The sequence below is a fragment of the Thermothelomyces thermophilus genome, chromosome 1, assembly GCF_000226095.1.
Source record: "Thermothelomyces thermophilus ATCC 42464 chromosome 1, complete sequence".
Lineage (NCBI taxonomy): Eukaryota > Fungi > Ascomycota > Sordariomycetes > Sordariales > Chaetomiaceae > Thermothelomyces > Thermothelomyces thermophilus.
The window spans coordinates 8,209,768-8,223,418 of record NC_016472.1 but is presented as its reverse complement, the minus strand read 5'-3'; the positions used below and the strand labels follow the sequence as shown (position 1 = coordinate 8,223,418).

Here is a 13,651-nt window from a genome sequence, read left to right as displayed (position 1 = left end):
GTGTCCTGTCGGTTTTTTTTTTTTTTCCTCGTGACACCCTCTTGTTCTTAAACCCGTGCTTTCATCTGAAGGCTCCTGGTAAACAACACACACGTGCCCCCTTTTGTTTCTGCCCCCTCCGCGTTTTGCTCTGACTTCATAGACTCCCTCATACCAATTTCTCTTACGAAGTGATACAACCCACGTTACTCCAGGATCTCCTCGCTGACAGCCTCCGCTCCCTCTGTTACCCAGGGTTCTTCCCCGCCCGCTGCCGCTGGACCTCCTTATCCCCCGCATACGGCCCAGCTCGGACTGGTCCCGACCCCGATACCCGACATACCCGTTAGCGGGGTGCTCCTGGCCCTCTTCGTGGCGGCGGGAGCGGCCAACATGACCATATTCCGGCGCAACCGGCGGCAGAGCTACAAGTTCCTGTTCAGCGCGCTGCTGATGGTGTTTTGCGCGGCACGCGTGGTCGCGCTGGCGCTGCGGATCGCGTGGGCGGCGGCGGAGTCGGCGGCGGCATCCCGCCCGGCTGACGCGACCTCCGTAGTGCGCCTTGCCATCGCGGCGCAGATCTTCGCCGCCGCCGGCGTCCTGCTCCTTTTTGTGACAAATCTCGTCTTTGCGCAGCGCGTTGTCCGCGCCTACCACCCTTTGTTCGGGTGGAGCAAGAGCGTCACGGCCCTGTTCGGGGTCCTCTTCGCCAGCGCCGCCGTCGTCCTCGTCCTGGTCGTCACCTTCACGGTGATGGGCTTCTTCATCGCCCCGCCTCCGCCGTCCGGCGGCGCGGCTGCTGCTGCTGGCGGTAGTGGCGGCGGCGGTAGTAGTGATGATAGCGATGATGACGGTAAGAGAGAGCTGGTGAGGAAAGTGCAGTTGGTGTGCGCGACGTACCTGGCCGTCTACGCCTTCTTACCCGTGCCGCTGGTGACGCTGGCGGTCGTGGTGCCGAGGAAGACGAGAATTGACAAGTTCGGCGAGGGCCACTTCAGGACCAAGTTCACGTTGTTGACCTTCACGGCGACGCTGCTGGCGGTCGGGGCCACGTTCCGGGCGGCGGTCGCCTTCTCTACCCGGCCCGCGGACCAGCCAGCGTGGTTCCACAGCCGGACGTGCTACTACTGCTTTGACTACGTCGTGGAACTGGTGGTGGTCTTTACTTACGCCTTGTCGAGGTTCGACAGGCGCTTCCACATCCCCGACGGGAGCTCGGCCCCGGGGCACTACTCGCGTGCCGAAATGGCCATGGCAGACAACGCGGTAGTGTTGCGCGCAGACTTTGAAAGAAATAGGAGAGGGAGGGCAAAGAAGGGCAGGAGGAGGAAGAGGGGGGGGACTTGGTGGACCAAGGGCAAGGGGCGGGCAGACCTCCCGGAGCAGAGCTGTGCCATGGAGGGACCGCCGAACGAGCTGTGGCCAGCGGCGACCCGGCAGAGCAATCGGAGCCTGCCGAGTATCATCGGGCCCGCGAGCAGCCTGTATGATGACGACGACGGTGGGAGCCAGTGCAGTCATGTCAGAAAGGCGAACATGGAATGGATGGACAAGGCTTTGGTCAGTCTCTCTCCCCCATGCCCCGTTTCCAATTGTGTTGGTATTGAACAGAAAATTAGGAGAGAGAAAGAGAAGATGAGAAAGGAAACCGAGGGCTAACGGATAATTCAACCCACAGCGAGAGTTGTACGGGGATGACGAAGAGGTGAGGAGACGCCGTAGGCAGGAGGGAGGGTTTTTGTCCTGCGTCAAACTCGGCGGGTTGAGCAACTTTGGAGACGAATGCTTGAGTGAAAAGGGCGGTTGGCCAAGTAGTATCAAGAATTGGAAGCGAGCGCAGTCCCCTTCTTGGCCGTTTTAGCGGTCCTCTCTGGGTCACCGTGTCCGGGGTTGCCCGAGACAAGGGCTCAATTCGAACATCATCTGGATCATCGAACATGTTGCTGATGAGAGCTCTAACCTCGACAATACGTTAATAGGACGAGATTCTACACAAATCGCTCTTTGATGAGTAGACTGACTTACATTCCGACATGTCTCGATCCGGTAGCACTTCAGAGCGCTAGATTGATAGTTTTCTGGAACGAGCAGTGAGAAGTGCGCGTACGCAGGTATCATGAGAGGGCGAGGTAGTCGAACCCTCTCATACTTGTGGCATAGGGAGTGGCCCCTTCCAAATTTAGACATGAATGCCAGATTATTTCCCGGTCGCAGCAGCCCAATATTCCGAAGTATCATACAAGTCACATGCATCTGGGCAGATGTGGCCATCAGCAATCGAGAATTGGGAGATGCATTGGGCCTTCCAGAAGTTATGGTGTTGCTCCTGCCGCAGCATGCTCTAGGCGCTCACACAAGGCGAGCAACTAGCATTGCGACAAAGCATTGCGACGAAGCATTGCTGATGGCCCTCATTCAGGGTGCTCTGACCAGCCATTCATTGCTGGACTGCCGCTGCGTTAACATCCTTGCCTGTAACTGAACACTGGAACCATCCTTGCAGTCGTTTCCCGGCTCGATGCAGTGTTTGCATCGGAACCGCCCGTTCACCCAGAAAATCCGGTGTCGGGGTAGGCAGACGATCAAGTCGCGAAATCGCATCAAGCTCCCGGGCAAGCGCGGCATGAGATATCCGCATGTTTGAGACCTCTGGAACCCCGGCCGTGAGCAAACTAAGAATAGATAACACTAGTTAGGGCTACTCGTGTGTAGTACTTCGGCACATGTATGTACACTACAACAGCGCAGTCTAAATTTGGCAGTGGAGATCCGAAAGCGCCATGGTCTTGTAAAACACTGTGAGAACCAGAGACACATGTTGACAAGTTCCATCGGCCAGGCGTCCACGCTTTCGGAAAACATGGGACATACTGGACCATATCGGCTGGTTGAGTGAATAGAGACGGCAATGGCGAACCTCGGCCTTCCCGCCCACAACCAAGTCTCCCAAATCTCGCCCTGGTGATATCTTCTTCGAAGAACGACATCAGTTGTGAGCAGGGCCAACATGGGACGAGTTCTGCCCCAATTGGTCGGGGGGAAGACGGGCCAGTTTGAGCCGGCGAGGGATGCAGCGAGGTACTACTTCGTATGTAAGTAACAATCCGAACGAGTGGTCATAGCTCGGCAGTTAGGAGGCGCCTCCTGCCGACCCTTGTGTTTGGCGGCTTGCAGCCTAACACCTCCAGGCGCCAGTTAGACGCCGTCAGGTACTGCTCTCCCAGTACCTCGCTCTCCTGTCATAGCAGAGAACTGATTGACATTTTCTGGGGCTTTTCTGAGGCACCACTCCAGCAGCCGCCAACGGTCATCATGGTAGAACACACCAAGCAGTGTGCTCTGTAGCTCTATGTACTCGTTAGGCGCCGACCGAATGAGAGACTGTCGAAGATTGAGACAGAACATGTACGAACCCGAGAGATGCTGTTTCGCGTCTCGGTTGGATGGACCTCGTTCGGCAAGTTCCAAAGATCCCTCAACCCTGGCCAGTTAGTGCAATTGATCCCGAGGGTCCACAGCCATGTGCGGACCCACCTCGGGTCGCTCTGGAGCTCTCTACCCCGGACCCCCAAAAAGCCAAAGCTCCCCAGCTCCACCAATTCATCAAGCGCAGGGAGGAAGAAAATGGGTGGCATTACACAGTACACGCGAAGTAGCTGAGCTATCCAAAAACTCAGCAATTCGTACCCGTAAGCTACCTGGTACGCGGTTTAGATGCTATAAAATCTCATGAGTTTGTTACTGCGTTGTTGACCATGTAACTCTGCATATACGTCCTGTAACCCGAATATCCACACCGAACTCACGGCTTGGAGCATAGGTTGCGACAGTCGTAGCCCTGACCTAGCCACTGCTCACACAAAACCTCTTCGACCTGTTGCTGTTGCGCAAAACAAATAACCGGTTAGCTCTTGTCAACAGGAAACGATGGGTTACGTGAGACACACCTCAACTTTTGTTATCTTTAGAGAATGTTCAGTAGCGAGACTTTGTCCCGTCTCTTCTGGCCTGACAAATCCTATTATTTTGTTGCTATTTTCAAGTTTTCAAGCCGGTCCTGGCCTCAATGTGTCCAGGTTGACCATATAACATAGTTCTTATACGCTACGTTGTCTCAAACCATTGCGCGCTATAACCTGCCATTCATGCTTTCATCCAACTATTTCCTCCGCTAACGCCTCCAATCGCGAGCCAAAGGCCGCACCAACCGTCTGTTTTCAAGTCCTAGTGTTTGAGACACACCAAGCCACGAGCCCGAGGTTTTACAGGGTAATACCAAACAGGGGTCTGTAAATGCTAACTTTTTATGGTAAAGTCATGCCCAGACCTTCCATGATAACCTCAAGCGAAATTGGGTCGTGGGTCTGTCACCAATCTCCCGTTTCGTTTTGCTCGACTCTGCTGAACGCCCCGAACAGGCACGCTTCCATCCATTCTTCGATTCTACTCATCCGCTTCGTCAAGTCTTGAGGGGTGACTCTAGACCCCACGGTTTTCTACTTGATACTTCTTGCTCTCGTTCTTTTTTTCATTCGTTTCGTCCGACCTCTTCCCCTCCTTTGTCCTCGGGCCGTGGCAGCTCCCCCCCGTCCCACCCCCCGGGCCATACCGCGTTTTTTTGAACCGCCCGTTCCTGCAGTTCGCAGTCGCTCCTTTCGCAACGGTCGGTGTTCGCGACTGTGGTGCAAAACTCCACTTCCCGTCTTCCTTTCGCCTGCCGCCGACCTCTTCCCGTTTTTGCTCCCCTTGATTAATCAAGGTCGGAGCTGCTACTTCCCTCCCTCGACAAAAGCGGATATTGCTGTCGCTTTTTACGAACTGGATACGTCGACTCTCGCCCCGGCCTTGCAGCTTGCACGGTAACCTATCTCTCTCTGCGTGAGCTCGCATCGCGGATAAACACGTCGGCTTGGTGTTTGTGTGCTCGAGTGTGGTCCGTTTCACGGTCCGTACACAACATTGAGGGTGCTCCGACAACAAGCTCGCTTTCGCCACGTCACGCCAAGCAGCTCATCTTGCTACTGCACCGCAGACGGGCTCCCAGCTGCTCTCCTAGAATTCGCGTGCCGGAGCGCTGTCATAGACCCAAAAGGAGATCATGCACAGAGCATCCTACCGACATAACCAACAATAACCTTTTCTAAACGGACCCACGACCGAGATAACACTGGACGTAAACTCGCGAGGGCCTCGTCAAGGACGTAGCAATCATCACCGGCAAGGGAGGGTAGGCCAGGACGCCCAAGTACGAGGAGCATCGTTCTCGCGCTCTTGCCAAACACGCCTTCCGCTGCCATGGCCTCCTGCCTATCGCTCCAGGGATCCAAGGCATGCTCCGCCTTTCAGGAGTCCTCCGTGTCCATCAAGGACACACATCTGGTGGGGTTGTTGTAAGTGATGAAGAGTATCTCTGTCGATATGACCGGGACTAACTGCTCTGTAGTCCTTTCATACAGTTCGCCTCGAGCGTTGAGACGTTCGACGCGCTGTTGATGTCCTACGTGCAAACTGAGTACGTTCGTGAAAAGTGAGTGTCCCCATTAGCTTAAGATGGCTCAGAGATCATGGCAATTAACATTCCAGCAGATACTCGGGCCTTCTTGGTTGCGAAGGCATCGACTACACCAACACCAGCGACATCTATGCTCGCTACACTACCACGGTAATTTGTAATGCCTTAGTTCAAAATTCCATCGAGGCCTGCGACCTTTCCCCAGAAGAATCTCGTCCAGTCTGCGCAGACACATGCGTGAGTTTTGCTGCTTCCTGACCACTGTCTTGTCTCCCGTCTGACGCTTTCTCTAGGCCCAGTTTGCGCAAGCCGAGGCGTACCTCCTATCTGACAGCTCTATTTGCCCCAAACCTGGTAGCAATGCGCAGTCGCAAATCAGGGCAGACTTCACCAATTGCGCCCTGCCTGATAGCTCATTATCGTCTCGAGACTGCATTCCGGGCTACGCGAACGAGCCCGATAACTGCGGGTATGGCAACAGTACGATAGGATTGTGTTCCTATTGCGCCAAGGGTGGGATCAACTCCACCGATACCTGCTGCTATGGCGCCGATGCTGAGACGCGCTGCGCGGGGGTTGTCCTCCCAACAATCACGCCGATCACTCTCCCCACGGTCACAGCAACAGTTAAGCCGGACCCGGATCAGGATTCCGGCGGTGGCGGTCTTTCTGGAAGGCAGACTGCCGGCATCGTTGTCGGCTCCGTTTTGGGTGCCGCGCTTATCGCGGCGCTCGTTTTCGGGATCCTTGTCTGCCGTAGGAGGAGAAGTGGCAGTCAGAAGGGGAGCATTTTCAACCAGCCTTCGCCCGCTCGAAAGGGGCCAACGACATCGCAGATGGGACAAAGCAGCACGAGCAATGGGTTCGATGTGCTACCTGGAGGCAGGGTCGCCCGGATGTCAGCGCTTGAAGGACAATCGCACGAGACGCCTTCGCGCCACACCGCCCGGGACATGCATGGCTCTGTTCCCGGAACAGCAGGGGGGTATCGTGGAAGCAGGAGGAGGGGCGATGATCGTTCGTCTTCAGATGGCTTTGGGAGCAGTGTGGCATCGGAGCGTGGTGTCGCTGGTGTGCTCCGGCCGCCGCCGGCGATGTTGAGGAGGAATGGCTCGCTTTCTAGTGGTTCTGTGCTGGCGGGCGAGGATCCCCAGTCGCCCAGCTCTGGCGGCATTTCGTCGCCACAAGGAGTGGCGAGCCAGCAGTCGGAGCAGCTGCCGTTCTTCAAGGACTACTATTCCCAAGACGACATCCACCCTGGCGACCGGGTTGCCGTGCTCTGGGCGTATCAGCCGCGGGCGAGTGACGAATTCCAACTGGAGAGGGGCGACATGCTCAAGGTCGTGGGCATATGGGATGATGGTTGGGCTACGGGCGTCATGGTGGACGAACGCGCCGAGCAGTGGGAGGCCCGCCGACAAGCTCAGAGGGATAGCGGAGTGTCGAACACGTCAGCGAGAGTCCGCGACGATTCGCCACCCGTCCGCGGCGAGATAAAGGCATTCCCGTTGGTTTGCGTATGCTTGCCGGAGCACTGGAGGAAGACCCTCGAAGGCGACGGGTCAACCGACACGTCCAGCGCAAATCCGTACACGACAGCGGCATGAACGCTAGGTGCGCGGCTTATGATGATGACTCAGTTCTCGATCCCTTTTCCCGATCATGCTCGATGAAGGCCTCCCTGTTTTCGTGCGGCATTGTTCTACGGCGTTGGGGAGCTTACACCACTCTTGCTATTGTCTCATTGGGAGTTCAAGCGGTTCCGGAGCTGCCACTGGGCTCAGCCCCTGTATGCTCGCGTATGAAGGGGATTTTTTTGTTTCTCGTTACGTTTTATTTTTGTCTTCCGGCGTTGAAAGTCGCCTCGGCTACGGCGTTCTATGCCTCGGAACCAACTTCGACTGCATTCCAAGCGTCGCCGTGGTGACACTACATCAACGACTACATCCACCTCCGCTCAAGGGCTAGACGCATTACACTTCCATTTCGTACCTGAAGTATACCCGGGATTCGTCCTCAAGGGTTCCTTAGGGTGTGGTAACGGTTGAGGCCTGTTGATCAAGCCATTGGTGTGCAACATCCCAACCTCACGGTTGGGAAGAGGGGGAGGGGTGCGGAGTGCGATTTCGCGGAAGACGCGACGGGCCTGGATGCGCGGCTTTCGAGCGAGCAGCATCAACTCGAAGCTGAAGCCAGTGCCCACGGCATTTCACTACATACCCACGGAGACTTTGCAGATATTCTTCGTCTACAGGTAGAGACACAGTTTTCTTTAGTTAGATTCCAAAAAGTCAAAGTTACGCTGGCGGTTTGAATTTGAGTAGTTATCCATCTCTGCATTCCGCCGAGTTCCTTGTGTGTACCGCATGTGGTCAAGATTTCCAAGTCCAAGCCTTGCGTGAGCTTTTCGGCGCTCGTTCGACGTCGTTCAATGCATTGGTGGAGCCCCGCTGTGATCCGTAGTGTATTTCGTACTCCTTTCTCCATATGGATCCTTATTACGCGGTCTGGAGTGTACGGATTACTGGATCTTGGTGGGACTGCGCATGCACGGTAGGGCTTATCTTATCTTGAAGCGGATCGATTGGCTGAGTAGCAAGCTCCAGGCGGCAAGCTGGGACCTTCTGATCAACTCCGAGTATAACTAAGCTCCAACCGAAGCTCTCACATGCACTGGGCTTGTGTTTGTCCGACTCCGGGGTGGCTTTGGCGTTGACGAAGGTTCGGCCGTTACAGCTCATCGCACCCGCTCCGACTCGTCGCTCAAACGCGTACAATACCTAGCGATTTACGGGTCATTGCATGCACGCTCGGCCGACTTAGTGCCAACCCCGCGATTGCGAGTCTAGCCCGCACGGACGAGGCGCGAACCAAGATGTGCTACGTCTTTCCGACACCTATCCCAAGCTAGCTGGAGTTTGAGATAGCCATTAAGGAGCCGTGAGAACGGGAGGAAAAAAAATGGGACAGGGATTTTCACTTGCGACTCCCCGGGTCGGAGGGCCCGGTATCGACGTGCCGGAGCTCGCGGACCTTGTCTACGAACGGTCGGTCGGTACCGGCGGGTTCATGAAGGGCGTCCGGGCGCGGCACCACGATGGCGTCGTCATGGCCAAGGTCCTCATCAAGCCGTATTCCATGTCGCTGGACAAATACAAGCAGGCAATCATCCGTGAGAACGCCGTCCCGACCGATGTGCTGCGACCCGCACGCCGTGCTGATTCTGGTCTCTTGATTTAGGCGAGCGACGACTTCTTAGCGACGTACCCAACGCCCTCCCGTACCAGCGCGCTATTGAAACCGAGACGAACGGATACCTTGTTCGGCAGTTCCTCTACAGCTCTCTGTACGACCGCCTTAGCACCCGACCGTTTCTGGAGGACATCGAGAAGAAGTGGCTGGCATTCCAGCTCCTGTGCGCACTACGCGACTGCCATAACAAGGGCGTGTACCACGGAGACATCAAGACGGAAAACATCCTCGTGACGTCGTGGAACTGGCTGTACCTCTCTGACTTTTCTTCGTCTTTCAAGCGTGTCATGTTGCCCGAGGACAACCCGGGCGATTTTTCTTACTTTTTCGATACCTCGGGAAGGAGAACGTGCTATTTGGCGCCCGAGAGGTTTCTACCCCCGGGCGAGGAGGCCGACCCGGACGCCAAGGTGACCTGGGCCATGGATGTATTCAGTGCCGGCTGTGTCATAGCCGAGCTCTTCCTCGAGACGCCCATTTTCACCCTGAGCCAGCTCTACTCATACCGCAAGGGCGAATACGACCCCGCAATAACACACCTGAGCAAGATCCCGGATAAGGATCTGCGCGAGATGATTACGCAGATGATCCAGCTCGATCCGCAGAAGCGATACTCGGCCGAGCAGTACCTGGACTTCTGGAAGGGGAAGGTGTTTCCGGAATACTTCTACAGCTTCCTGCATCAGTACATGGAACTGATCACAGACATATCGTCTGCCCAGTACGCCGGGGGAGGGACTGCAAGGAGCGCCAGCGAAGCAGACCAGCGGATCGAACGGGTATGGCTCGACTTCGACAAGATCGCGTATTTTCTCGGCTACCAGAACGGGGAAAGCCGCGTCGAGGAGCAACAGCTGTCTCCCAGGCTCGGGCTGGGCAACTTCCCAGTGCGTCTGAACATACCGAACAACGAGCACTATGTCTCTGCCGATAAACAGCCGACTGCGGACGATGGGACGCTCATCTTCCTGACCCTGGTGGTTTCGTCTCTGCGGAATACCGCACACGCCACGGCCAGGGTCAAGGCATGCGATATTCTGCTCGCGTTCGCCGAGCGCCTGACGGACGAGGCCAGGCTGGACCGTGTCCTTCCGTACCTGGTTTCATTGCTCAGGGACAAGAACGACTTGGTCGTGGTCTCCGCGGTCCGTGCTATTACGCAACTGCTCGACCTCGTCAAGGTCATCACCCCGGTGAATTCGCAGATATTCCTCGACTACATCATGCCGCGAATGGAGCCGCTCCTCCTGCTGGATAGCCAGAGGGTACCCAGCCCCATCGTCCGGGCTACGTACGCTTCTTGTCTCGGCAAGTTAGCCATCGCTGCCGACCGCTTCCTGGCAATGGCCGCAGCGCTGCGCGCAGACGGTTCTGCGGCCCTCGCCGACCCCGAGGTGGAGCCGGGCATCGAGGCAGAGGCGGGCTTCGCCGGACTGTTTGACGATGCACGCAGGGAGTTGGTCGAGGTTTTCGAAGTCCATACCAAGACGCTCATTGAAGACTCGGACCCTTTCGTCCGGCGAGCTTTCCTTACCTCTGTCCCTGACCTGTGCATCTTCTTTGGTGCTCTCCAGGCGAATGACATCATTCTCACACATCTGAATACCTACTTGAACGATCGTGACTGGATGCTCAAGTGCGCCTTCTTCGACACCATTGTTGGCATTTCGACGTTCCTGGGCAGCAACAACCTGGAGAAATTCATGCTGCCGCTCATGGTTCAGGCCATCACTGATCCAGAGGAACACGTGGTTCAAGGGGCACTTCATGCGCTAGCTGAGCTGGCAAATATTGGTCTTCTGACCAGACACACCTATCTAGAGCTGATCGGCATTGTTGGGAGGTTCACCATGCATCCGAACATTTGGATTCGCGAGTCCGCCGCCGAGTTCATCTCAAGCGGGAAGCGTTTCTTAAGCCCGGCGTTTTTCAGGGTGCAAGTAATGCCGCTGCTGACGCCCTATCTAAAGTCACATCGGCTCCCGGACTTCTCCGAGCTCGATCTTCTCGAGGCACTTCAGAAGCCTTTATCTCGGTCAGTCTTCGACCAGGCCCTGTTATGGGCTTCGAAGACCGACCGAGGGGATTTCTGGAAGCCCTTCAGGAAACTACGCGACGCTGTCTCTAAGCCAATGTCTGCCAGAGCGGACTCCAACCCTCAAGCGTTGGCTAAGGCTACCAGGAACGAAGAAGATGAGCAGTGGCTGAACAAGCTGCGGAATCTGGGGCTTGCTCCGGAAGACGAGCCAAAGCTGCTCGCGCTCAGGGAGTTTATTTGGAGGCTGAGCCAGATCAAGGCCAGAAACTCGGCCAACCAGGACGCGGTGAATGTTACCGCGCTCAACAGCATCATATCGCTCCGCAGCCTGGGTATCGGGCCTCAGACCGTTATATTTGACGAGAGCACACCGGTTCAGCAAGTCGTCACTCCCGAACAAGACGACAATGCCCCTCGGACCATAAGAGATGCACTTCTTGACGCATCCAGGTCGATCGATGACCCGATTGGCAAGAAGCGGCGAGCGGCCCTGAATAACCACCGGTCCCGGCTCGGGACGCGGGACGACCTCTCGCCCGTGTCTACAGATAGCAGACGGCTGTTGGAGGACGAGTCGACCATCTCCTCGGCGATTGGACGCGGGGAAGGCTCAAGGGCTACGCCCCGGCGAACCTCCCTTACCCACGGCAAAGCCGCCACGCTGTCGCCCGTGGATGACGATAGCTCGATCAACGAGGCTCCTTATGCGGCGCGGAGGAGCTTACGTCAGCAGTCGAGCGCCATAAATCTTATGAACCGCAAAGACAGCGGGAAGTCAGGTCCGGAGACCGGCACGACGGAGGCCAACGCGTTCGGCGAGGTCGAAGGGCCCTTCAGCCAGGCTACCGTGCGGAAAGCTTCCCCGCGGGACGCGGAATCGGCGTTGATTTACGCCAATACGCGACCGCGGGCCAACCACACGTACACGGGTAATGACCCAAACATTCTGAAGATGCTAGATGAGATGTATGTCGACAGATACCCCCATGACATCTACGACTATGGCCCACTGGTCACACCGATCGCGCGGCAAAAATCCAACAAGTCGACGGGTTCGCCGCAAACGATCGAGGATGCCTGGAGACCGTCGGGCAAGCTCGTCGCGACATTCTCCGAGCATGTCGGAGCGATCAACCGAATCGTCGTCTCTCCAGACCACCAATTCTTCCTCACGGGCGGCGACGACGGGTGCGTCAAGGTCTGGGACACGGCCCGACTGGAGCGCAACATCACCCACCGGTCACGGCTCACGCACAAACACGCCGCCGGTGCTAGGGTGCTCGCGCTCTGCTTCATCGAGAACACCCACACGTTTGTCAGCTGCGCAAGTGACGGCAGCGTGCATGTGGTCAAGGTCGACACGATCCTCAGCGGCATCAACTTCCGGTACCCGCGACTGCGCCTCCTGCGCGAGTATCAGCTCGTCGAGGGCGAGCACGCCGTGTGGTGCGAGCATTTTAAGCGGGACGGCAACTCAGTCCTGATCCTAGCCACCAACAAGTCTATCATCCGCGGCATCGACCTGCGCACCATGACGCTCCTCTACAAGCTCGAGAACCCGGTCCACCACGGGACGCCGACCTGCTTCTGCGTCGACCGCCGGCGCAACTGGCTCCTCCTGGGCACCTCGCACGGCGTGCTCGATCTGTGGGACCTCCGCTTCAAGATGCGCCTCAAGGCCTGGGGGGTTCCGGGCAAGGGCTCCATCTACCGCCTCTCGGTCCACCCGACCAAGGGCCGGGGCAAGTGGGTGTGCGTCGCCGGCGGCACGGGCCAAGGCGAGGTTACCGTCTGGGACCTCGAGCGCACGCTGTGCCGCGAGATCTACCGCGTGGGCGGCAACAAGGAAGGCCCCAAAGGGTACGAGGCCTGGGAGGTGGACGAGGACTGGCCGGAGGGCATGCTGGGCCGGTTCGCGACGGACCTCGAGCCGGTGGCGGTGGGCAACACGGACCGCGGCGTGCGTGCCATGGCCGTCGGCACGGGCGCCGTGGACGAGGAGAAGGAGCTTCGGCACGCCTTCATCATCACCGCCGGGGCCGACAAGAAGCTCCGCTTCTGGGACCTGTCGCGCATCGAAAATAGCGTCGTCTTCAGCGGCCTGCGCCCGGACGAGGGCCGCCCGACCTTCACCGCCAGCCATTTCACCCCGTCCATGACGCTAAACACGGAGCGGTGGCCCAGGCCGGTCGGCGGCGCACCGGCGTCGGGCTCTGCGGCGAACGGCGGGACGGGGAGGAGTAGTGGTGGTGGTGCGCGCCGTCACCGGGCGCCCAGGTCGACGGTGATGTCTCTGGACCAGCAGCAGCTGTTGAGAAGCCACTTGGATGCCGTAGTGGATGTGGCTGTGCTGGAGTCTCCCTATATGATGACGGTCTCGGCGGATAGGAGTGGTGTTGTGTTTGTTTTCCAATGAAGAAGCTGTGTTGTGCTGGGGTTTGAGTCCTCGAGTGGTGTTTTTTTTTTTAATTTATTTTTAATTTTTTTTAGAAAGAGGATTTGAGGGGCGAGGTCGAAGAACTTACCTCAGGGGGGTGGAGGGTAGGATAAACTGGCGCAATCGGTTCTGTTTTTGTTCCTTCATAGGTACCTTGTTGTTGCGATGGTCATAAGGTAAGATCCGGTTTCCTTCAGGGTCTGAGGTAATACCCCTGAGGGGGTGGGTTCTCGCTACGGGGCCCTCGCCTTATTGACATCGGACAGTAATAGACAACTAATGTATTCCTAGACGATTGATTCGTACGGCATGCAGCAGGCTTGTCAATCAAATATTGTAAAAAGGGAAGAAGACAAAAGACTGAACCTTTGTAGGTCTGAAGCTATTACAGGGTTAGGGTCTTGGCTTGGAGAACCCCACATTATTTCTTGCT

The 13,651-nt window shown here is 57.0% G+C and overlaps 3 protein-coding genes across 3 annotated transcripts; all 3 read left to right on the top strand.

Annotated features, from left to right (window-relative positions):
- Window positions 1-348: 348 nt before the first annotated feature.
- MYCTH_2298535 (uncharacterized protein) lies at window positions 349-1,746 on the top strand. The gene has a single exon (XM_003660293.1). The coding sequence runs from the start codon at window positions 373-375 to the stop codon at window positions 1,636-1,638; it is 1,266 nt and encodes a 421-aa protein (XP_003660341.1). The 5' UTR covers window positions 349-372; the 3' UTR covers window positions 1,639-1,746.
- Window positions 1,747-5,072: 3,326 nt separating this feature from the next.
- MYCTH_2298531 (uncharacterized protein) lies at window positions 5,073-7,273 on the top strand. The gene is made up of 4 exons (XM_003660292.1): window positions 5,073-5,369; window positions 5,423-5,506; window positions 5,566-5,728; window positions 5,785-7,273. The coding sequence occupies exons 1-4, from the start codon at window positions 5,275-5,277 to the stop codon at window positions 7,096-7,098; spliced, it is 1,656 nt and encodes a 551-aa protein (XP_003660340.1). The 5' UTR covers window positions 5,073-5,274; the 3' UTR covers window positions 7,099-7,273.
- A 1,179-nt stretch (window positions 7,274-8,452) lies between these two features.
- Window positions 8,453-13,197, top strand: MYCTH_37094 (uncharacterized protein; the record flags this gene model as incomplete). Its single annotated transcript, XM_003660291.1, has 3 exons — window positions 8,453-8,663; window positions 8,732-9,630; window positions 9,865-13,197. The coding sequence occupies 3 exons, from the start codon at window positions 8,453-8,455 to the stop codon at window positions 13,195-13,197; spliced, it is 4,443 nt and encodes a 1,480-aa protein (XP_003660339.1).
- Between the last annotated feature and the right edge of the window lie 454 nt (window positions 13,198-13,651).